The 25613-nt window shown below is 36.8% G+C and overlaps 1 protein-coding gene and 1 long non-coding RNA gene across 4 annotated transcripts; one reads left to right on the top strand and one right to left on the bottom strand.

Moving 5' to 3' along the window:
* Positions 1-272: 272 nt before the first annotated feature.
* On the bottom strand, positions 273-17437 carry LOC133715099 (uncharacterized). Of its 3 annotated transcripts, XM_062141456.1 has the most exons (26): positions 17095-17437; positions 16926-17006; positions 16585-16722; positions 16357-16467; positions 16214-16264; positions 15962-16062; positions 14036-14129; positions 13695-13826; positions 13330-13587; positions 13152-13230; positions 12273-12364; positions 12090-12173; positions 9954-10028; positions 9780-9827; positions 9162-9257; positions 8637-8866; positions 4633-8114; positions 4453-4532; positions 4221-4301; positions 3456-3527; positions 3270-3375; positions 3114-3168; positions 2342-2470; positions 2135-2252; positions 1379-1458; positions 273-1053 (listed from the first exon to the last, which is right to left on the bottom strand). In XM_062141456.1, exons 1-26 carry the CDS (start codon positions 17257-17259, stop codon positions 648-650), a joined length of 6444 nt encoding a protein of 2147 aa, XP_061997440.1. In that variant the 5' UTR covers positions 17260-17437; the 3' UTR covers positions 273-647. The 3 variants fall into 3 exon arrangements, with proteins under 3 accessions (XP_061997440.1, XP_061997441.1, XP_061997442.1); XM_062141457.1 differs by lacking the exons at positions 16926-17006; positions 17095-17437 and having other exon boundaries at positions 16214-16271; positions 16585-16603; XM_062141458.1 differs by lacking the exons at positions 16585-16722; positions 16926-17006; positions 17095-17437 and having other exon boundaries at positions 16214-16254.
* A 5784-nt stretch (positions 17438-23221) lies between these two features.
* LOC133713881 (uncharacterized) lies at positions 23222-25606 on the top strand. The gene is made up of 4 exons (XR_009848300.1): positions 23222-23322; positions 23750-23810; positions 24640-24818; positions 24906-25606. It is a non-coding gene; the product is annotated as an uncharacterized LOC133713881 (long non-coding RNA).
* Positions 25607-25613: the final 7 nt, after the last annotated feature.

Raw genomic sequence — 25613 nt, 5'->3', positions numbered from 1 at the left:
TCCTCACGTAGAAGTCTTTGATTTTAAAGAGATCCCTGGGAACAAGGTATCCACACATGCATTGATGCATACGTGCCTCATTGCGGCTTCTCAATTACGGCCGTTTGGTTTACCAAGGGCTCCAGATCTAGAACATCAAGTAAGAGGTATTTGATATAGGTCAGACAAATGGACTCAGTAGCTGAACCTCTTGTTCAACCAAGCTCCCTACCAAGTATATACGGCAAGGGTGGGTTAGTCTACTTTGAATAAAATACAGAGAGATAAAATAGTGGAGGATTTCAAAAGGAAAATATTGGATACTGTCTCGCAGCAGATAATCAAATCAACCCACATGTTATTAGATACACATAACTTTATTGGTACAACAAGAATGTTACACGACAAGACCTAATTAGAGTTTCACTGTTCTACCACCAAGTCAACATTTCAAATCCTACTTCAAACTCGATCAGAAGCCTCATTTCTAGAGCTGTATTACTTCACAATATCTTTGAATTGGTTTGTCCCCGCGGAAAATCACTAGGATGCATCCTAGTGCATTGAAAGACTACAGATTTCAAGTCTTTCATGCATATACAACATACACCTGAGTACCTGACTATCCTAACCTACAAACCAGAACTCCCTTCTTTCCAAGGACTAGGTCATAAATGTTTTCTTTCCCACTTTCCTTCTCGTCTACCGTCCCTTTCCCTCCGTTCCACCACCTGCCTGGATTTGCTCCCTCTAGAACCATGCCTCTGGCCTGAGCCAAATCCACCAGGTTGTCCATCAAATGCTGATAAAGAGTCTGGATCTCCAACACTACCCGTATCACCAGAGTCCTTGCTTCCATCCAGATTTTCTTCATAACCACTGCCAGCATCATCCAGACGATCACGTGACTGTAAAATGGTAGGCAGCTGCCCAGAAAATGTCCGAGAACCAGACAGAACCACAGTTGGTATTGTCCCCATGGATGAACTTTCAAGCTGCGCATTGCTTGATCTTGCACTACCTTCATTACCTGCTCTTCCGTTTTCTCTTTCACGATACCGATCTCGGGGCCGACTGCAAATTAATATACCATTATAACTCCAAGCCAAAAGTAACAACAAAACATAAATGCACAACCACCAATATTCATTCAAAACATTCACGCACGAGCATGTCCCATTTCAAAACATTTGATATCAGGTCGTCATACAAACAAGACATTAACCTCGATGGAGAGCGGGCATTAATCCGACTCTAGAAAGCTACAGTACAGAAAAACAAAGAAAAACATGTTCTATTTACATTTCCTGGGGCTTCATGCTATCCCTTTAGATTCAGATAAACTAAATTTCAGTATAGGATTGATTAAGCAGTTCCACTAATGACGTGAAATGCTTACCTACTGTAAGTGGAAGAAAAGTCACGTCGTGACGGTCGCACACCTGCTTCAGCTTGCTCCAATTCACGCTGAAGATCTCTCTGTGACAGGGCAAGTTTCGAGATATTAGTGTAAGAATTTTTTGCTGAAGTATTAGTATGTTATGTTTCCCAATCCCCAGAAAAGGAGAAATTGTTTCATATTTAAAGACCCATGAGTCCTACCAATCATAATTCCATTTTCCTTCCATCTGGGTTTTGGAAGGTCAGTAAATATGATAAACTTTAATCAAATGACTCTCTTCTCCCAGAGATTCATAGATCCACATGCATACTTCCATCTAGGTTTTGGGGCATCAGTAATATGATAAACTTGAATCCATGAATCTGATTTCCCAGAAATTCATAGATCCACATGCATAGATACGTAGGGAGGGAGAAAAGAATTCAAGCATAAATAGATACATCCATATATGAGAAGTTGTAGAAAGCATGATTTACTTGAATATAATAATTGACAGAGTAAACATAATCGAGTCCCAGCCCTGCTGGCCTTTGAGGAAAGGTGCACTTTCTATGAAAATTACATATTTACAGTTCGCCAGCATCATCAACAATGGTCTAACTCATGCAGTAGCATTTGCCATAATTTGCCAATTATGTGACACTCATAAAGAGTGACATCACTCATGATGCCAATTATGTAGCAAACAGCATACCCAAAAGTAAGAGTTAATTGAAAATTTGCATATCAAGACAATACGGAATACGCTTATACCTGTGCTAGCCTTTCCTTCTCCATTTCAAGGTTTTGTCGCAGCTCCCTGGTTTTTGCACGCTCAAGTTCTACCAATCGCTGTCTCTCGATATCCTTTTCAACTTCAGCTGCTCTCTCCCTGATACGTTAGTGCATATGTTAGTTTGCTACCAGGCATTTATGTTCATCACAGTACAAGGGATAGATAAGCCACCAAAGAAGCTATACCTATCAAGTTCTTGAAGTAGTTGAGCTTCTTGTAAAGCTGCTTCTTCCAAATATTTCTGACGGTCACGTCTCATAAGAAGTTTTTTCTGCCTGCGTGTGACGATGTCTTCACGGAGCTTGGAGATTTCTCTGATAACAAGGAAAAGACCAGAAATTCTGAATTTAAAGACCAAGCCAACAAACTGGAAAACTTTCCAAAAATTAAATGGTCAGAAGTTCCTGCATTGAATATGATATATTATATGGCTCTAGACATGGTAATGGTATGTATTATGTTAAGTTTTATCAGCAGATCGAATCCCTTGAGCCTATACCCACTTTAAAGTAATGGCTTACTAGAATCTAAACTTCAAAGTAATATTCACAAAGGTATTTATAGACGTGAAAATATGTGTCAGCATATCATGGGTAGGGATTTAGTGGTTTGCTTGGTCCATTTTTGTTAGGTCTTACATGCTGTGGCTAAAACGGTGATAGTTGGGTGTAAGGAAATTTTGGCTAAAGACACTTGTAGTTGGGGTTCTGCAAAGAAAAAATACCAGTGTCTATATAAAAAAATATTGGCAATACCTAGTAGAAAAAATGTCAATATTAGCAACATATAGACAAGAATGTCGCATATCTATGCATATCCAACATTTGGCGCACATCACTAAATCATGGAGATTTTTTTATATATGGCTTCTGGTCAAATAGACTGACATCGCGAACCTTGCTCTTTCCATTGAATTTTACATATTACAATCATATTAAGAACATATTTAGCACTTACAAGGAATGAATGCAATCCTTGATTTGCTGCAGGCGCGCATTATCTTTCAGAGGAGCTGAAAAAACAGAAGAATAAAATGACAAATGGTAGAAAAAGAAGACGTTTTTAAATAAAAGGTGGAATCTTCTTAAACAATCAATCGAAGAAAAGTATTACAGCTTAGGGAAGGAATCTGGTCTTTATCTTTGGTATCTTTAGGTGATTCTTGCAATGCATCTTCTTTCTGAAGAATGTCCAACTCTAATTCAGCCTCCTCCACTTCCTACAACAGATCAATTATATTTAATTCATGAATAAGTTCGGTATGTGACCCAACCAGCATCACTAGTAATTCAGGCTTACCATAACCTCTTGGTCAATTTTATTCGAGAAAATATCAAAGTATGACTTTGCAGAAGTTAAGCTGGCAAGGACCTGTTACAAATTATCAAACACATGAAAAGGCAGTAGGTCAAGAACATAGGATACCCATTAAACATGGAAGGGAAATTTAATTTTGAGTGGATGAAATGGGGGACCGATACCAACAAAAATAAAAGTATCAAATTCATTTGTCAGCCAATCCATCATCTAACATATATTGGAAACAGACATGGCTATCCTGGTTTTCTTGATTTGCAAACAAAAAATGGAAATGTATTTCAATTGTAAAAGCTAAGAAAGAGAAAATATGATGGAGGAACATGCAATGAATCAATTGTCAAAATAAAGATAGCCAGACCTAAATTGATGACAAAGCGATGGACATATACAGCAGGAAATTGAGAAACAATTGCTCACCCAAGAGATTCTACAAGATTAACTAAGCATCAATATGTAAATATTAAACAATTTTGTAATGATGCATCCGGTTGCAAGTCTTTTTGATAAGACAACATCCTTGCTTCATTTCAGTAAGTCTTAGCAAAACTTAATGCTATTAGTTGATTGATCTGAATTTGTGCAACCTTGAAACGGTAGTAAGTTTATGGCCATCAAAGAAGAATTTATCCTACAAGACTGTTTTTGTGTGGTGGTGTTTGATGCAAAATAACTAACAATAGCATCATAGATCATACCATCACTATCCACAGTTAAATTTTATCATGTCATCTCTACAGTACTCACCTGAAGAACAGATTCACGAGTACTTTCAAAATCTGGGTCAACTTGTTTCGAAGAACTCGTTGAGAGCACTTCTCTCAGGACCTTACACAAAAAGTGAGGTTCAATTAATATGTAAATTCAAATTTACTGATTAGGAAAAGAAGACTTCTGAGGAAGAGACTTGATTTATGGGCCAATATTTTTGAAATTTTATGTCGTGCCAAAAAACAAACCAGTTTTTCCAGTTGTATACCTGTTTAGCTTCATCACCTTCAGCTCTCAACCTACATAAGACTTGGCAAGCTCTTTTCTCAACATCTCCAAGCCTGCCATCTAAAAAAAGAACGGAATTTAAAACATTGAAAGATAGATAATGCTCCCAACATTTCCACAATAATCTTATACAATTTAAATAATTATAACAAGTGCATACCAGTTTTCGACATTGCTAGAGTCTCAATATTCTTCCAAACATTTTCAGGAATCAGAGAGATATCTTCATCTGGACAGTAGAGGCAAGCACCAGCTATCAGTGCTAATGAAAGCCTCACCAAGGGTCCCTCACAGTTTGGATGGGCAAGCATTCCCAATCCATGAACACTATCTGCTGCCCCAAGCAAAGATTGTAATAGACGTCGTTCAGCAAATGGGATATAATCAACAAGAAGTGCCATTGCACGAGTCTTTACAAGAAGTGATGCATCGGATGACGCCAGCACAACAACCAGATCCCACGTACTTGAAACCAAATTAGTAATAGTCGACTCAGAAACAGATAATACTAAGCCAGGTGAAACTAATTGTCTGTACAATAAGGAAGGCTGTAGGTCTGCTCCTCCACTCAAATCTTGGCCAACAACTTTGCCTAAAATCTGTAGTTCTATAGTCCGTTGCTCAGGTTCAGGATGACCCAGCATTGTACAGAACAAATTAACGAGAGGAACCTCACATTCCTTGAGGGAATGAAGGCCTCTGGCGAGTAACATTGCTAACCATTTATGACTCTGCAGACGCCAAGCAATTTTTGGTGCATTGAAAGAACTATTTTTTATTGCAGAACAAACGATGCCAATCACATTGGTAAGGCCAAATTTATGAGGCACTGCAAGTACACAATCAAGCATAACAGATGAAACTTCCCAGCATCTGTTTTCTTGAAGGGTCAAAATGGTTTCAGAAATTGCTTCTAGACCAATGATCCAAGGAACAAGGAATTCATCAACTGGCTTAGATGGAAAAGAGATTTCTGAGTCATTTTCTTGCACACCATTAACTCTTTCCGCTATTGATGCCAAGCATCTTGAGTACATAAAACACTCTGTAGATGTAATAGTTATCTTCTTAGCTAGTTGATGATGAAGATTCCAACAAAGCTCAACTGTAGAATAAAGCTTAACAATGAGAACTCCCAAGTGTTTTGAGAATTCTTCTATCTCCTCGTGAGATAAAAGATAAACCTTATTATTCACAATATTACCACCAGAACTTTCTAACTTCTCGGAGACCTTATCTGGAAGTGAAGTGTGATGCAAATCACTGAGGAACCATGAATGTGACTCCAAACTACTGTCATGTGGTCCGTCAGTGGGAAGCTGAAGTGGGATGGCACCAAAGAATTGTAAAGTCTGAACTAACAGAAGCTTGCAGCTCTCCATGACACTCTGGAACGCACAAAGGTAATTGTGGAAAGAAGAAGTAGGCTCAAATGCAGTAAAATCAGCCCAAAGCATTAAGGACTGCAATATTTCCTTCCTACGTTGAGCAGATATATCAGGAAAGACAGAAGCCAAAATGAAAATTGTCAGTCCTCTGTTGTATTCTTTTGCTGTAGACTCATCCTGGTTCATAACCAGTCTGATGTTACTGAAAAGCTCATCAAAGCATAAGGACTCAAAATTAACACATGAATCATCCACCAACAATCTTTCCTCGTCGGATAACTTACATAAAGAGTATGAGATGATTGGTTTCAACAAACACAATACAGAATCCAGAAAAGATACATCACAATAAGATGCTCTACAAAGGGATGCCAGAAGTTGCACCACTCTAGGTATCTCAGGAACCATTGCTTCCATGTGTTCAGTTACAATGGCCTCAAGTATATAAAGGATGATTGCTTTGGCATTCTTTGAAGCATAACCTTTCAAATGATCAGAAGTATTTCGAGCAGAAACCTGCTCTGTATAGAGAAATGGCCATGAACACAACTCAGAAAACCAACATAATATATCAGGTACCATACTGGAAGAAATGAACCTCAACTGCAACCCAACAGCCTCCAAAATGGTTTCTCCAAAAGCTTCAAATTGCGTCTTCATATTAGGAAAGAACTGGTAGAGATCAGGGTAGATGACTCGAAAAGATTGGTCCTGATCAGCAACTTCAAATCCTGTACTGACAGAAGAAACAGTTCCTCCCCCTGATTCTTCATATTTTCGATTGACAACATTGTCTACTACAGAGAGCTCATCTGCAAATATAGATAAAAGACACGACAGCTGTGGTAGATCCAAAGCAAGAAGAAGCCTGTCCTTTATATATTGTCTTGCATTACGAGATACTGCCATCCAACCAAGAAATCTAACAAGAGGGGATGTGGATCTAGAAAATGTTGATATTCTCTGCATCCAGGCTGAAGGTGGAATCAAATTTCCATAACGGTTACCATTTTTAGTGATTGCAAAATCCATCCCCTCATCGCCAGAGCTTGCAGATATTACCAGTCTTTGAAGCAGTATCCACCGACGTTGTATCCCATGTACCATCTCCGGCTCCAACTGCATATTGCTTTCTTTAAACTGATAATAAAGGGATGTTAGCATCCCATTTAAGTACTCAGCAGATCCTAATGCAATGTCAATCACATGTTCTGGAACACAGTATAACTTTGTAGCAGAGTTCAACAAAAATATCAAACACTGCATAAGAATTTCATGCATTGAGTGTTGCTCCCTTTGCAATCTTTGAACCAGAAAGCTGCACAACAAAGCTTGATTTTGCCGAACCAAGGTGATGGCATCTGCAGCTTGTACATCAAAGGGAGACAACTTAATCACTTCTTCATCACATTCTACAGTGTCATATGGACTGCAACTTCCATCTGATATCTTTTCTTGATACTTCTTATCTAACTCTGCAGCCTCAAGCAGAGTTTGAAGAACAACTTTGTCTCTTTTACTTTCAAGAACAGCTATTGTTTCTAGGTCACTCTTAGACTTTCCAGAGACCATTTTCAGCTCCAAACTTCCATGATTTGGTTGGATCCTAATCCCACTGGTGTTTCTATCATTCATCAACTTTGGACTGCCTCTGAAAGACATCATAAAAAATGGATTTACATAACACTCTGCAGCCAAGAGCAAAGCATCTATAGCAGCATCATGACTCTCAACAGTGATCTCATTCTGTGAATGTAAATCTGAGGCCAAACGGCGAAATTCAGAAGCCCTGAGCTCACAGTCTTGATAACTTATAAGTTGGAAATAATCCGCTTGCAAGTTGAAGTATTCCACAGAAAAACCAGAATCTAGTTTGAAGTCACTAGGAAACTGATATGGAAAACTTTTCCTATCCCCATGTTTTTGTTCAGAGCCAACATCCCCAAGGTTAGCAACAGAATTATGCTCATTTGGACCACTAAACATATTTGTCAGTACTATATTATGCAGTTCTGGAGGAGCAAATAGAAGACTGGCATCTTCTAAAATGTCCATTTTTACAGATGTTTCATCTGTCTTCCCATCAGATTCATCCTGACTGTTTGATTTTGCAGAAGCTATCCCATGGTGAGAAACTGCAGAAGGAGATAAACCAGATGAAGGTTCAAGTTCCAGTGGTCTGGGGACAGGAGATATGCGAAGGTCAATTTCAGGAGGTAACAGCATGTGAGGTTCCAATATCGAGAGTAGTACGCTGCATCAAGATTTGTACATCCATCATCAATCTCATATAATAACATCACAGGTTCGTAAAACACAGCCTCATGGGAAAACACAATAATGTTCATTTTTATCTTGATGGGATGGGTGATTTAAAAATTTTGGAGAAGAAATGTCACTAGATCACAATTAAGTTAATTTGAAACTCTATGGAAACCAATAAACAAAGTGGTATTTAAGAAATAGCAGGAAAGCATTCACTTGTGCATTGATATGTGTGAATTCTGATGCCAGTAGTAGAATATTCATTTATTTTTTTTCCTGAGAGCTGTAGGGAAAATTCATATACATTTGAGGAAGATGGATTTCAATTAAAAGGAGAACTATATAGAAAAGCAAACATGTATTAGAATCAAGACACTCGATTTATCTAACAGATATCCTTCACTTCCTTCTCAACCAAGCATTTCTCAAATTTGCAAGGCCACTACAGAAAGGTCTACATCTGCTCAGAAAGTCACAAGAAAAGATTTGGAATAATACAACCATGTATTACCTAGGAGCAACTGATCCACGCCTCCATTCAGATTCCAGTGAAGGAAGAACTGCTGGTTTCTGCACTGCCATACGGATCACATTAATAGCAATAGCACAATTCCGTTCCTGCGTTTCTGGATATGCAGAAGATAGGTCTCCAAAGGCTATTTTACCCTTAAATCTGCCTACAGCGGGATCAAGGAATGGCTCTAGCATCTCTAAAAGAAACAGTATCTTGTGCTTAACTTCCTGAAAACAGAGAAAAGTAAACAATAGAGAAGCTAAATAGCAAGATTTCATTAACTTCACAAATAAACCAAACTTTTGTGCACTTCTAAATCTCAACAATACCAAAAGCATATCGACAATGACATTACAAAATGCTAACACTGTAATAGCATTAATTCAGAATTGATATAAGCATAGACAATATAGCCTCTACTAAGCCAAGACATAGTTTTTTATCTAACGCAATAACACATTTATGAATGAGAAAAACGAAGCAATGCAATTGCAATGAAAAACTGACAACACTATTGAATACCTTATACTTTCCCAGGATATCATCCATATGACCAGAGATAGCCAGAATGATGTATTTTATTGCAGCACGAGCACGAGCCAGGTAATGTCGAGCACCCTGACACAACAGCAACATCAGTGTTGTTTTGTAATGAAAAGAAGAGCTATTACAAGAATGTTATTACAAGAAACAGATAAAGGGAAGATACAACATCTATTAGCTGACTTTGAAAATTGAACTACGAGAAAGAATTGATTGCAAAAGCAAGTTGGGAATAGAAAATTGATTTATTTCTCTAGGCAAGGAATAACATATTCACTTTCTTTCAGGATGGCCAATGAGGTCTATACTGATGCAGAGATCAAAGGGACCAAAAAATCTACTGTAAGCCTCTGCAGAACTGAAATTTTATACGTGAAATATAACACAGTACTCACATAATGATTCCAAAAAATATGTAAGAGCAGGGACGAAAATAAAATTACAAAAGTAAGAGACTTGACCCAGTTGACATCTATATAAAGTACTATCATATGCATGTAATTCTGCCTCTCGTTACCTTTGGAAATATGAGTTAAAAGTTTGAAACATATGAACATTATACCATTTATTAGTTCTCTAGTTCATGTAAAAACATACCTGAATTACGCCCAACAGATCCTCTAGAAGCTCTACAGCCAGATCAACCTATATTATTTCACCCTGATTACTTAGAATTAAAACTAAAATAAATAAAAATTCAACAAGAACCAAAACAAAAAAAAACAAAAATTACAGAAAAGTTACAAACAATAAATCTGCCAAAAGACAAACCTTTGCAATCACTTGAGTAAGCCAGGGTGCTAGTGCACTACAACACAGATCGATCAAAACACATGCTGCCTTAGCCTGCAAAACAAACCAGGGCCAATTAATTTCTTGAAAAGTACAGCTTCAAGCCATATATATGTGCTGAATACAAGTTATATTTTGGGATTCAATATATCCTAAAGACCTCTTCTTTTTCATTTTTCTTTGTTAAGAAGGAAAATCCGGAATTCCTTCAAGAGCCTGTTGAATAATTTTTATGGATTCCATCATTTCACCAATTTGGAGGTTAACCATAACATATTTTGAATAGTACACTCTTTAAGAGTATAATTATCAAGCAGGCATTAAAAATCTCACAAGACACTGTCAATTCCAAACTAATACCCTGAACCAACCAAAGTTATGTTTCTCCATGTCAGACAGCAACATTTTTTTTTTTTTTGTTAAGAAACCAATTTTATTGAAAAAAGAACAATCACGAAGTGGTGGACAAGATTTTTCACTAAAAGGAACATCCTAAAGCACAAACACCAAAACACTTAATTAACTAAATTAACTCACTGCAGCAAGCCAATTTAAATAAATATCCAAAAAAGCAAACTATTTCTAAAAGCTGAAGAAATAAATGTCCATAGAGAAACCCAAAAACAAACTCTACCCCATTAGATATCAAGATCATCCCCTCCCAAATTCTCAAGAATTCTTCTGTTCCTCTCCATCCTAATAACCTAAAACACTGCCACAATGGCACATTTTCCCAGAACCAATCACTTCTTTTTACCTCCAAAAAACTGAACCCTTCACCCAATAATATCACACACTTGTTGGTGAGACCCAGCTCACTTTCGCTCTCTGCACACCCTATTCCAGAGAGCTAAAGCAGTCGAACAATGCAACTGTATTTAATGAAATCAATCAATAGCTTATGTTCTTAAGTGCAAACACAATTTTCAGGAGGTAACTATTATCTAAAACTATCATATGTTCTTTTTCTTTCAGTATAATTCTATTCCTTTATCCAAAATGACTTAAGAAAGAAAAAAAGATCTCAATGTCGTGCCCATGTGTGTTACGTGGGAGGAAGGGTTGCAAAAGAGAAGGGAGATCCATTTCTCATTTCTTATTCTTTTGTCTGTGGTGCCACAAAACTAAAGGAAGTGAGCCATGTTGCCGGACAGAGGTTTGGTTTACATCAGGCCTGCCATCAACAAGTGTAAACGAGTAAGAAGGTATAAGATCTCAGTTCCGCATAAGGAGAGCCACTACGCAATCCCCAGAGTCATGAGTAAACTTGAAAATACGTCAATGGAGAGGTTTCAAATCGCAAAGGCTCATAGCAATTCTCTATAACATCAGAATAGAATAAGATAGTGGAACTTGTGCTGCAATGAGCAACATGATAAATTGGTCAGCATTCTTGCACCTCAAAACTATCAGTGTCTGAGACAACTTATTGGACAGCCATATACCTCTGCATGCATCAGAGGGGCATCGAACAGGCATGCACATCCCTCCCATTACTACATCCATGCAACAGCTGAATGATGGACTTCAAAAATAAAAATACGAGGGAAAAGAAGATACGACCATCATCCCACTATTTGTCCAGAAACGGACGATATCTAAACTATAGTTTGAGGAGACAAATGGAATGTACTTGGTGAGTCGAATTGCACCATGTATAATTAAAGCACCCTAATCATGGGACAGTTAATGAATCCTCTTCCTGCCATAATAGCAGAGTAAAACCACAGCTCTCTTTGAAATCCCGGAGAACTATCTAGCCCATGACCAGGAGAGAAGGCTGGGCTTAGGTCTGCCCACTGTTCCAACTTCCAACCATAATTTTTCCCGGAATTCACTTTGTTTTTTGTTTTACCCTCTCCCTCTACTTTCTACTTTCAGTCACCTTCAGCTAATTAACTAAAGAGCAGCCCAATTCCTGAATTAGTCAGTAGGCCAATCCTAACTGAGATGTGAGACTGCACAACTCACTTATGAAGGTTTTTGGAATGTATTAGGAGGTCACTAAACAATGAAAGACATATTCTTACATAACAAAAAAAATTCTTACATAACAAAAACAAAGTTATATAATAGAATTCTGATAGGATAATAAAAATGAATAGAGTGACTAACATGTGAAGGCGAAAATGACGATAAATAGCCAGCACAGGCATGGAGAAGTGGACGGTATAATAATGAAGATGATGTTGCTACAATCTGCAATCACAACACCATGATCAGAATATGATCTAAAAGTCAGTTACATAATCAAAATTTCCAGGCCAAAATGAATCAACTTGCAACATTGAGTATAACCTGAGATAGGGCTTGTTGCACAATTGGTTGTCTCCATTGAGTGAAACTATCATCAACAATGTCAGAAGGACGGCTTGACGAGGGACGAAGTGCTACAAAACCCAAAGATGGCCATAAGAAAGAAATCTATTTTGGCCACTCCAAGATACTTGAGTCAATAATGCCAATGACATTTTACTAGTTAAATGAACTTTTGGCTCTAGCTTATTAAAAATAAAGGCAACAAGAAAAGTCGTATGGTTTTGATAGAAATTTGAGAGTTTGCATTTCAGCTCTGTAGCTCCTTATATATAATTCTAATATTCTATTCTCGAATTTCCTACAAGTTGAATTTAATAATTAACTTCTTTTACCATACTTTTCTTGTGTTCCTGTAAAAAAAAAAAAAAAAAAAGCTTCAACAGTTGCTCCTTTTAAGCTACATAAGTTAGATAATGCCCAAAAATATACAAAAACTAAATATAATCCCTAAAGTTAGGGAATTTTATTTGCACACCCTAGAAATCAATCTATAAACCCTTTCTATTTTTAAATAACGTCACTATGAACTCTTCATAATACCTTCTTGGCTTAAATATACCATACTCCCTTCAAGTAGAGTAGTATCGACAACTCATATAATAAGTCAAGTTGAAAAAATAGGGGGCATGTAGATTGACTTTTAAATCACACCCCACCCCAACCTAACTATATTACTAATTTGTTCCAGAGACACTACACACTCGTCTGTCTTTTGTTCCCTTTGGACTTTGGTTCAATGAAAAGTATAGATTCTGGTTTTCTAAATCTTAATAGTTTGGAATCTGAATTTTTTTTTTTTTAGTGACATCTTTATGGCATGATTGTAGTAGAAGGATATATATTGGGTGTGAAACTCACCTGGTAGCAATGATTGAACTAGTGGTAATGCGGACCAAAGGTCAGATGTCCTATCTGCTAATTTGCTGCAGAGAAGTGGCTGACATCACAGGTTAACAGTGAATGGATCAGAATAACAGCAAAAGAAAAATGGCATCACAGGAGAGAATGCTTATGGAGTTTTTTATGCTAAACCAACCTGTGATGCACAAGCATAAAGTACATGTAAAATCCCTTCCTCCACTGCTCCTATATCCAAGATGTTAAGGTAGCTTGAATCCCAGTGATCATCAGGCAACTGGAAGTCTTCCCCAAACAAGTTTGAGTAATCAACTAAAGGAGCCGGATTTGTTATTTCTGATTTTGATGCTTCATCTCCAGATGTCACTTCATCAGGAGATGCTGATCCTTCATGTACTGTAACAGGCTCTATAAGCCTATGCAGAATCCTAGAAGCCTGAGATAAGGAGCATAGAGATAAGAAGCATAGAAACAGCCAAGTATGTACTATAGTCAAAATGTTGCCAACACTATTATGCAAAGGGGTAGAAAGAAATAGATTACCTTTCTGCAAACAATTCCCAGATCAGAATCTTTATATGCCTTTCTCAACAGCACAAAGATTGCATCTGCACGAAATACTATAGAACTTGATGTGGACGGAACAAAAGGTGCTGTGGTGCGTGATCTACGTGGCTGTACACAACAAAAGGAACAAGACTACCAGTCATTTAAGACCATAAATAAGTAAGTAATATTAGAGATATTTCTTAAATTGCCATGGCAGGAGCACCTTCCCAGTCCCCATGGGGAAAATTGGAGTACAGTTATGCATGTCAGGTAACAAGCAAAAGTAAAGGAGACGAGGATAAAAAAAATAAAAAAATAAAAAGCGGTAAAGAGACCTCAAAGTTAGAGGACACGGTTAAGGATGATGATGGCTGACTGTTTTTAGAAACTTCAAAGTCTGAGATATTGCCTGAAGACTTTGTAGTTGCCCTACAGCATCAATTAGAAGTACCATTAGATATACATTAATGTAGCTGAGAGACGTGTGTGCAAATTAGAGCAAAAAGATGAGATAACTACATAAGCATGATAACTGAAATGCCAAAAGTAATGAAACAAACTCTTATAACTAACAGGAAATGCTTCAAATGATTGATCTTTTTTTTTTCTTTTTTTTTTTTAGACTAGGGTATCCGAGTCTTTGACCCGACTAATCCCTAGGCCCCGCCTGACTCCACAACATTTGGGGAACTGGAAACTCTAGCAATTGCTAGGTGGGTACCTTTGAAGAGGGTCGAACCCCAGACCACTTGGGAGCAAACCAGGGGCCTGACCGCTAGACCAACAACTCTTTGGTGCTTCAAATAATTGATCATCAAAACAAGATGATTGCGCTCAATATAGCCTCATGTGATGTTATGTAATTCATTTAGTTATGACTTCATTCATTGTGCCATTTCACACTTTATAGCTAGAAATCCCCCAAACATGCTTTGTGGGACCTGGGCTCGAAACTGGCGCCTCCAGGAGGAAGGAAACACTAGCAAATAGCTGGGAGATATTACGAGGGGATTCAAACCCAATACCACAAGGAAGCAAATCATGGGCCTGACTATTTCTGCTAGTAAATTCGTTGCGCCATTGGAAATCAGTATTTAATGGCACTCTGCTCGTGGAACAATACAAAATGCCAAAAGTGATTTGTAATACGCTTCATTACTAGTCCATCATTCGTGGGTTTGAGAGGACTGCATGAATTTGCAAGGACTTCATCTCATCAGGAAAAGGCTCATTATTAAGGTTAATTTCAGACAGAATAAGGTCCATGACGTCTACTTGAATAAAGTGACAGAGCGGAAGGAAGCCTCTAGCAAGCAAACACCCCTATTCAGATTAATGCTCAAATAAACATCTAGCTTGTGGAACCAATTTCCTTGTTCTGTAGAACAGAGTTAAGAAGACTTATAGCACTAGTTTCAGGGGTTTTGTTGATTTTTCAGTATAGTGTTCTAAGTTTCGTGTTATTCTCCTCCGCTGTCCTGTGCATTCTCTTTTTTTCTTAATAAATTGGTGAATCCTATCTAAGAAAATGCAACAGTGCTATAACATCACCTAATTAAAATCCTTTCATTACCAGTCAAAACTAGAAACCATTTGTGATAGCAATTAATATCCTTATAACCCTAAAGGGCCTAACACGTCTATCCATGTAACCCCTACAAATATGCCTAAAATGACCTTTTCTCATATGTCCCACATAAACCGTCTTCTTCCAACCAACTCTTAAGCATGTAAACCATTATTTAGCCCTTTAAGAACTTCTACACCATTCTCTTTTTCCTTACTTTTGCAATAAAACTATTTGTTTGCATTAGTAATTTAGTAAATGTGCAGGATTAAACTAAACTATATCATTTACAGCGTGATAAGGGAGCAATGGCAAATCAACAAGCTAGAAAAGATACGAATAAAATTACAAGATTAGATACCAAAAGCATTTTCCCTTTTACGAATTGAGCATTTGTCTAGTTCGACAAATCAAATAATTAAGATGCAAAATGAATAAAGCCAAGATAGTCCAGAATATTTTGAGATTGTCGTCAATTTATGAAAAAAGAATGCTCTTAGATAGGGTGCATATAAGAAATCTTAAAGTAAAATATCACAAATAATCATTTCTGCTCAGAAAAATCAAGCAATTGAGTCGCAAGAGCACTATAAATTATTGCATAGAGTCATAGACATCATTAATAACAACCATGCAAGATCATTGAAAGCTGAATTTGGAAAAACAGTGAGGAAGATATAAAGCAAGTACATGCCTTTCTTTGCCAAGGTCAAGTATTGGATAAAATGGGCCGGCAAGCATAGCAAGAAAACGTAAGTTTGGTTCAGGAGCATCCACGAAGCTGTTAAGATCTGCCTGCACAGTTGCAAACAAAAGGCACACAACAAGGCCATCAATTAATAGGAAAGAAGATGGAACCAGATAAAGGGGAAAACCAAACAGAAGAACAGTGACTAAAGCTGAAAAAAGAGAAACATAATACTAATTGTGAAAAAACTGAATATACCTCAAGTTGGGGAAGGAACACAAGCAACCGACTTGCCATGTCTTTAAGCAACTACAAACTAGTAGGCATCAGAAAAGAGAGAGAGAGAGATGAAAATACAAGAACATTGTATAATGAACATGATAGATAGAATGGTCATGCACCTGAAGATGCATATCATGAGCATCTTGTTTGTGAGATATAATAGATGGTAACAAGTGGTTAACAACTGGTTGAAATTCTGGTTCCAGTCCAGTCACTGAAACCCCAATAAGCTGCAAGGGAAAAAAAAAAAATAATAATACAAGACACTTTAGTGCCAGTAAATATGCGTGATTTTAACAATGATGTTTCTCAGAAAAACTAACCAAAAACAGTTCCCCATCTCTTACCTGTATGAAGAAAATGGCAATGGGATTCCCCCTCAAACAAGATATTCGCACATAGCGGCACGGGGTGTAGTTCGTGGGATACACCATATCCCGCCGCGGCGCTTCACAACGCGGGCGTACCTTTACAAACGTCTCTGGCTGTTTGAAAATGAAAAAAAAAAACAAAAACAATAATACCCTTAAAGCAAACAACTTTGAACAGAGTGCAATCGAAAACATGTATAGTAATCAATGATGCCAAGTAATCACTGCTAGAAGTTCTAAAGCTAGATTAGACAGTTCAAAATTGGGGAAAGCAATGAAATGTGAACAAGGCAAGAGAGAGAGAGAAATTGAGTGACCTTGTAACGCAAGCCAACAGAGATTTCCCATTCGAGGACGGACTTGTTGTAGATTCTGATGTGAGATAACAAGCAAGGTTCCTAGCAAAACCCGAAAGCACAGAAATTGAATAAGAAAATTGGGCGTTTTTTTTTTTAGGGTTGAAGGATTAGGGATTAGGGAAGTTACGTTGAGTTCGAGGAGGATCCACTCCTTGGTGTTGGTGGCGGTGGACCAGTGGGAGCGGAGGTCGGCGTCGAGCACGTGACCGGCCTTCTGCGACGGGGACTCACGTGACATTGCCTTCACTTTGTACTCGAGAGGCTTCACTCTCGCTTCGAACTCTACCTCCATATCTTTGTGGGTGTGAAAAGCTGAGAAAGGTGAGAGCTTTTTAGAGAGAGAGCATTTGGGTGGGGTGTTCTAAGGAGGAAGATCAAAAACCCCTTCTGCAGATGGTGGAGGAGAATTGGGTGGGTTTTGTTTTTGAAAAAAAAAAAATACTTGAGTTGGGTTTGTGTTGGTTTTTTGAGATATTTGTCTCAACCCTTTTGTGTTGGTTATCTACAGTTAACACTCTTATCTTGCCAACATCGGTTTGAAAAGACATAAACATCCTTTAATCATAAGTCACTTCAAATAATTTTGAGCATATACATGAAGAGCACTCTACAACTAACGGGTTAGCTAGCTTTGTATTACGAAGCTAACCATTTTTAAACTAACTTTTGGTCACATATTGGCATCTCCACCGTTCAGTTTTTAGGTCGCTATGAGTATATCACTTCTGCAAATTTTCATCTAAATTGATGATTATTTTGGTATTCATAATCGTGATTTACTAATTATAAACATGAACAGTTCATGTTTAACAGATTCGGTTCGTTCGTTGATTTGATCTAGTTCGTTATCCAAACGATCATCAGCTTGGCTGAAAATTTGCAAAAGTGATCTACTCATAGAGACTTAAAAACTGAAATGGTGGAGATGTCGATATGTAACCGAAAGTTGGTTTAAAAGATTGTTAGCTTCTTAATATGAAACTAACCGATTAGTTGTAGAGCGCTTTTCTATATTATAGTAATTTATTATTTTTGAACTAGAGACAAAATTCTATTAATGAATCGTACTAAAGGGCATCCAGAATAAACTTTGGACCATGAGAAAATCATTCCTTATGAATCTCATAATCGAACCAAACTCTGCAAGTCTATGAGCTACATGATTAGAAATTCTCTATGTATGATGTATACCTATAGATTGGGACTCACCTAACAAATCTTTAATTTCTTCAACAATGATCCCAAGAGTAAAAAAAAGTCTTGACCCTCAGCTATAACAGCCTTCACCACTTCCAAACAATCACTCATTAGAGCAACACTGGACACACCAAGCACTCAAAAATTTAGACATATTCTCATGTAAATTTTCCAATTCGTTTACATAAACATAGTAACTGTAGCCACAAAATTAAGCAATCTTCCTTTTGAGAAAAGTTGTTACTTGATAAGCTATTTCTATACACCTAAATAGATGCACAAAAATGCCTATAACTTAACCCTACAAGGCATGTCGAAAGTAGTATGGGAAAGTAGGGATCGTTCCCACAGAGGACTAGAGATTCTAACTGCTCAAAACAATGTCACAAAAGTGACCACTGTTCCTAGCGAACAACAGCCGAAAGCATAATTAATTACCTAACCTAGACAACTCGAAAAATCACGGAATTAAATACAGACGTACTACACGTAAAATAACTATCGCACAAAATTTGGAGTTTTTTGGAGTTGATTTGATATGAAAATGAAAAATAAACAAAAACGAGAACAGAAAGTTAAAAACAGAAAACAGATTTTATGGTTGAGAGAAAACAATGAAGAAAACTAGACAGGAGTGCTTCCACCACCAAACAATCATTCCAAGGATAATTTATTCTAATCTAAATTCAAACAATTGGATGACTACGCTCACGATAAGCCTAGGGTGTTAAGGTCAAACCGTATTACGTTTTCTTACTTGCCTTGCTATGTGAAGGGTGTTATCAATCATAGCTCTATTCCCAATTAATTGACCTAGAAGGGTGTTATCTGAAGCCTAATTAACTGAAATCATGAAGTTCTAAAAAACGTTTGAGTCGATAGCAGAAAGCCTAGCACAGGGTGTTAGATAGTAGGTCATTAGGAACTTGGTTTACACAAACAGGGCTGAGTTGCTTGGTTATTTCTTGTAAAACATGCATCAATAAAGTGGTTAATTGTCTACATGCTTCAAATAATAGATTTTGAAATATGCTTCTATGTATGCATCCACATAAAACAGATAAAAGAATCATCAATGATAAACTAGTAAACTAAATTTCATCCAACTATAAGTATTTAGAAAAAGAAATAATAATCATCCTATGAAAATCATGTCTAGGGCTTCCACAACCCTGAACCTAAGAACTTAGTTACACATAATAAAATAAAATAAAGAAGAATGAGGAGGGAGAAAGAAGAGATGGGAGGAGAGAAGAGCTTTTTCAGATTTGCATAGCCCTTTTATATAGATTGCTTCTCGAGTCCTCTTTCATTCCTTTTTGGACTAAGATTCCTTGAATTGTAAAGAAAGCCAACTTCTTGATTCTCTGATTGAATTAGGATTCTCCACATCATTTGTCCAATGAGAATGTGCCATGTCATCATCAATATTTTCTGAATATTTCCTTAATTTGCTGCGTCATCTCCATAGATTGGGATACTCGACCCATCAAAATCACTTGCTTGGGTCAGGCCGGACTTCAAGCTTTTCCTTTATTTGAGCATATTTTCTCCTTTTAATTTCCCTCTTGTATATTTGCTCCGAAAAACCTAATAAACACAAAAGTAAATAAATAAAGAGAAAATAAAATAAACTAACAAAGATTAATATAGGGATTAACATTATAAATGTTACATAAAACGCTCCTATCATTACTCAGTTGCACCCTCTAGATTATTCAAGAGCAAATTTTCATATGTATCTTTTTCCAAACTTATATTATTAATTAAGCCACAGTATGTTTTTATCCCTCATAAAGCTACCATAATTAAAGAAATATCAATATTTACAAAAATACCACTGTATTTTTATTTTTCATTATTACGAGAACACTACTGCATTCAAACGACTATTGTTATTAATTGAAAACCTACTACCAATGAAAAGCTACTGTCAATGAACTGAAAAGTCACTAACAATTAACTGAAAAACAACTATTGTTATTAACTGAAAAGCTACTACTAGTGAACCAAAAAGCTACTGTCAGTGAAACTAAAATCTACTGTTATTCTTCTGAAAAAATTATTGTCAGTTCGTTGACAATAAATTTTTGAAAGATGGTAGTGACTTTATGATAAATGACAATAACTTTCTAAAAATTGACAATAGCATTTCGGTTTGTCGATAATAGCTTTTTTGTTCGCCGAAAGTAGTTTTTTTGTTCGTTAACGGTAGTTTTTCAGTTAATGCAGCAGTTGTTTTGATACAATGACATTTTCATAAATAATTAAAATTAAAAGTGAGGTGGCATTCTTGTAAATATTGATCTATCAAGTTATTAAAAGTGGCATTATATGTCATTGACTCATTATTTTAATTGACTCATTATTTTAATTAAAAGTGGCATTTTAATTGAAGAATGTCAAACTTTTTTATAGAAAAAAGAAAAGAAAAGAAGAAAAGACCTAGCAGAGCGCTCTGCTAGGGTTTATGGAGCGGCGACACTTCTAGTTCGTCGTGACCTATACCTATTCCATTCATAGAGAAAATTTCAGGCTTCAGCCTCTTCTTCTTCATCTTCGTTGTCTTCGGAGGCAGTGTGTATTTTGAGAGGAGTTTGGGCACTGCTGAGGCTATGTCGGTGGGCCAACGAACTGTTGGTACTGCATCGAGGATAGCGGTGATTATTGGGAGGATTGAGATCCGGGTAGAAGCCACGGTGATCTTAGTGGGTTGCCTCTTCCCAGCGGTGCTGCTGACATGGTGGTAAATCGGTGGGTGCGAAAGGGGGCTTTTCTCCGGCCGGATTGCATGTCGCTAATAGTGTCGTGACCGACTTGTGAATCTATACTTGGTGGTGTAGGCGACCTTTTCTGGGAAAATGGCGATCTTTGATGTTAGCGTCATGAGGCAGACGTCCCATATTGGCGGCATGGCGGAGACTGAGTGTGTCACTAGCGGCAGAGTTGAATGCCCAGATAAAGGTACTAGGAGACGACCTTGTGGGCTATGGGCTCAAGTTGACTTTTTGGACTTAGACCTGAGCTGTAGTGGGTGGACAAGAGCAGTAGGTTTTGGGCCTCTTCAGTTTTGGATTCGGATTGGAATTCGGGTGGGTTTTGCAAATGGATTCGGATCTGGGATCCCGGTGGACTTTAGGCTTGGACCGCGACACATTATCTTTTGTGGGCTGTTTGTTTGTTGGAATGGCTTGGGACTCTTGTGCGTTATTGGTATTGGATTCGGGACACTAGTCTTTGGTATTTGTTTGTGAAAGATCGCCTGCCAACGTGACCATGTTCTAATAACCTTGGCCGGCTTCGATCTTTAGGTGGAAGATTGCCCTCTGTTCTGCAACGAATTGGCTTTGTCAATTTGTGCGTTGGAGTTGCATAGGTAGTCAAACCACCGGCTACTCAATTCACTACACGACTACAATCCGTAGTATAAAATCAGCGCTGCGTTTCAACGTTGCTGCTCTTGCATTTTCAATTCTTTGTATTTCAGATGCAATTTTTGCATCTTTTTCCTTGTGCACTTTATCTCTTTATTGATGCCTTTTGGCATCGTTTCGCTATAATCTTTCAATTTCAATAAAAGGCTGACCTTATTTTACTTTAAAAAAAAAAATTACAGAAGAATTGGGTTAGTGAAATTGTCCATATTTACCGTGAAATTTTTCTTTGTTGCTGCTAATGCTCTCACAATCTTGCTTTTTCCTTGGACTTGGGGTTATTGATCTTAGATACACCACTTCCTTGTTGTGAGCATATTATACTTAACGATGTAGTAGGGGTAGCCAGACCCCGATCTGTTATCATATAATTTTCTGGTATTTCTTAGCATCTTTTCTAAAAAAAAAAAAACAAAATATCATTAATTAATGGTTATTCAGTTTTGACCTGTTTGACACTTAACTCACTAACTTTTCAACAATATCACTTAACTCACTAACATTCAATATTATCTTACACTTAACACACTGTCGTTAAATCTCTCGTTTGAAGCCGTTAAAGTGATGATATATTTGTCTAAACACTTAAAAATACATTTTCAACTTGAAATTTTTTTTCCTAAAGTTATTAGATTTTTTTTTCAACTTTTTATTTTATTTTTATAATTTCTGAATTTTCTAATAGAAAATTGAAGTTTAATTTGAAAAAAAAGGAAAACATTGAAGTTGAAAATGCATTTTTTAGTGTTTAGACAAATATACCCTCCACTTTAAAGGCTTCTAACGATAGTGAGTTAAGTGAAATAATGATTTAAAAGTGAGTGAGTGAAGTGATATATTTTAAAATATAGTGAGTTAATTGTTGAATGAGACATAACTTAATGACTATTGATGGTTTTTTTCCCAAAATAAAATAAAATAAATAAATAATAATAATAATAACTTACTTTGTCAACCAAAGTGACTGTGAAATAAAAAATCCTTATATTTAAGTTAATTTAACCACTGCAAGTGGCCTAGTGGTTCTTGCCTAGTTGAGTGTGCTCCCCAACCTAGGTTCGAACCCCGAAGCTATCAAAGTGGCGAGGCACTGTGCTGCAATGCACAGTTGGAGCATTTCACATGCGCCGAAGGGGTTTATCTTAGGCCTAGGAAGCCTTTGAGTTCCCCTTGACAAAGTCAAAAAAAAAAAAAAAAACAAGAAATTTCTACACACCCGATGGGTGTGGGAGTGAGGGTAGTTATCCAAAGAAGGTGGGTGATTATCCATATAATTTTCTCATTAACCTCTTATACTGTTTGCACCTTCATTTTATTTTTTGAATAACAAGATTTGCTGACCATACACTACAACAAATGTGGGCTACAACAACTATTATTTGGGCACAAATTATTGGATAATGGTGACCTGCTTTCCCACAAAGTCTTATCTAGAAAATCTTTTATTGTGTGGGGATAAATGGGCTCACTATTGCTTTACAATGGTGGATATGCATTTTTTTTAATTAAATTTTAGTAGGCCTCACTATTGTTACAATGATGACTATTATAGAATACTGCAAACAAATGCAAAACTCTACTTATTATACGCATTTTAGTTCTTTTATCTCTGTCTCTCTCTCTCTCAAACATTATTCTCCAGGCCCCATTTTCTCTCTCGCCCTATCTCAAAGGTGATGTTCAGACCCAAGACATGTCCAAGAGTTTTGGGTTTCATAATAGAGGTAGCGACCCTTACCCAGACATGAAATTGCGATAGTCAAGAAGAATCAGATCGAAGATCTGAATGAAACCGTCCCTATAAGGCAGATCGCTATTTATTGATTTGATTCGATCGTTAGACGATGAAAATCAGAATAAAAGCAAAAAATTACAGCGCTGTAACTGTGTTTTCCTTTTCTTCTATTTTACAACACTTTTATTTTTGCATGTTCATATAGAAGAATATTATTTAAATCTAATTCCAAATTTAGCGGTTTCTAAGAATTCGCTTCAATTTCACTTCATTTGCGAATGATTCTGGGTTTTTGTTATTTGATTACTTTGATTGTCTTGTCTTATCTTATGTTTGAGATTTTACCATTTGGATTTTCTCTTCTTATAGTTGGTTGTACTTGGAGTCATCATTTGAAAAGATTGTTTCGATTTCAGAATTGGGGCACTTGAAAAGAGTTGATGCTTGAGATGATGAGGAAGTTTATGCGCACATTTGGTTAGTGTTGTAGTCATAAATGTTATTTGATTTTTCTTTATCATTTTTCAATCACTTTGCAGCTAGGACTACCTTGTTTTTATTTTACACTCATCGTTCTTAAATGGGGTCGATTAAAACATGGGTTTGGTTTTAGATTTCTATTGAGCTTTATAGTTTCATGCACATGTGATGTGTGTTTTGAGTGTTATAGTACTTATCTTGGATTGAGTTCCGTCAAGACGCGAAATGCATCCTAAAAATAATAAATTTATAGTTAATTGGTTGTTCTAGTGCGTAGTATCTTTTTCCATTACAGATGCATGTCGAGAATAAATTTAGGGTTTGGGTACATGGTTGTTCTTGATGTCATGACGGTCATGTAAGCCAAATTATCAGTGTTTTTATCATTTTATTGTTAGACTTGCGGAATAAGCCTTTTTGGTGTCTTTTTAATAAATTTTCATTAGAACACAAGCTTTATAGTTTATACCAAGTTATTGTCCTGCTTGTGCTCAATTTTGAACCTGATTCCAATTATCATGCTAAACATGTTGATATTCAATACTGTTCTCATTTGTCAAGTAAGTGTTAACCTGCTATTGGACAACAATTTAGCTTTTTGTGATCGAGTTTTGTGTGATGGTTTTACTTTATATTTTCATTTGTCCTTTCTATTATAGTAATGTTATTACTTGAATATATATCAATGTTAATATTGCAACATTTAAGAAATTCAATGGTTGTCGGATGAATTCAACAATGTCACAATATAGGATTGGCAAGTGTAACTATATTCATCAGTATGTATATTTTGATTGAACTGTAATAGAATCTTTAATTGTCTAAGGGACTTTTCAATGAAGAGAGAATTTCGAAGCTCAAGAAGGGAGTCTTGATTGTTAACAATGCACTGGGAAAAATCATGGACACAGAAGCTGTTGTAGATTCTTGCAAGAGTGGACATATAGCAGGTAACTCAAGATCAAGTCAAAACTGGATGTTCAAAAATGGAGAAACATGTTTGTGGTACGAATTTAATACTCCTCTTTATTTAGACTTTTTTTTCATGAAACTATTCTTGTTGTTATTATATAATTTTTATTTTTGTTATAGCAATACTTAGCCGAAGATTTCTACAAGGACGATATGAATGGAAAAAATTTTCGCCATCAAAGTTGTTACAATTTGTGTAGCAATAGTTGGGTGACGTTTGATGATCCACCACTAGAAAACTTTGGTCCATCACCGGTGCAAAGAAACTCCCTATTTCCTTGGAGGATGATGAAGAGCCAAACGGATCTACTTCGACACCAACTTCGACTCCGGATTCCCTTCCTAGACCAATGAGACGAAATATGGCAAGAAAACATAAATTGAAGGCCAAAAGAAAAGGAGGAGAAAGTCTTTCAAGAAAAATTATTGGCTAACATAGAGCAAATGAGGGAAGAAAACATCAAAGCGGAAGAGGCAAAAGCCATAAGAGAGAAAATGAAGGAGGATCGACGAGAGAGGAAGAGGGAAGAAGCCATTGTAATGATGCAAACCGTTGATTTTACTCCAAGGAGCAAGGCATATTTTGATGGGAAGAAGAGGGAAGCTCTTGAAAGGCTAAGGGCACGTGAGTTGTTTCCTAATTCCGCCACAACATCCAATGACTGCCATCCACGTATGGCAACCAAAGATGACTATCATCCACGTATGGCATCCGAAGATGACGAATAGTTTGGTTATTTTATCAATTCGGTCAATGTTTTCTTAATAAATTGTTCAAGTTATGTAGAAATGTAGGCGGTCGAATTTGTTTTATGTCAATGAAGTTTA

This window comes from Rosa rugosa, chromosome 6 (genome assembly GCF_958449725.1).
Source record: "Rosa rugosa chromosome 6, drRosRugo1.1, whole genome shotgun sequence".
NCBI lineage: Eukaryota > Viridiplantae > Streptophyta > Magnoliopsida > Rosales > Rosaceae > Rosa > Rosa rugosa.
Note: the sequence above shows the minus strand (reverse complement) of the source record. Positions and strands in the feature narration are given on the sequence as shown.

Coding starts and splice junctions, on each gene's coding strand:
- LOC133715099 (XM_062141456.1), bottom strand. CDS start 17,259: ATGGAGGTAGAGTTCGAAGCGAGAGTGAAGCCTCTCGAGTACAAAGTG. Junction 16,723..16,925: donor CTGTTGGCTTGCGTTACAAG/GTCACTCAATTT, acceptor ATTTTCAAACAG/CCAGAGACGTTTGTAAAGGT. Junction 9,828..9,953: donor TTACTCAAGTGATTGCAAAG/GTTTGTCTTTTG, acceptor GAAATAATATAG/GTTGATCTGGCTGTAGAGCT.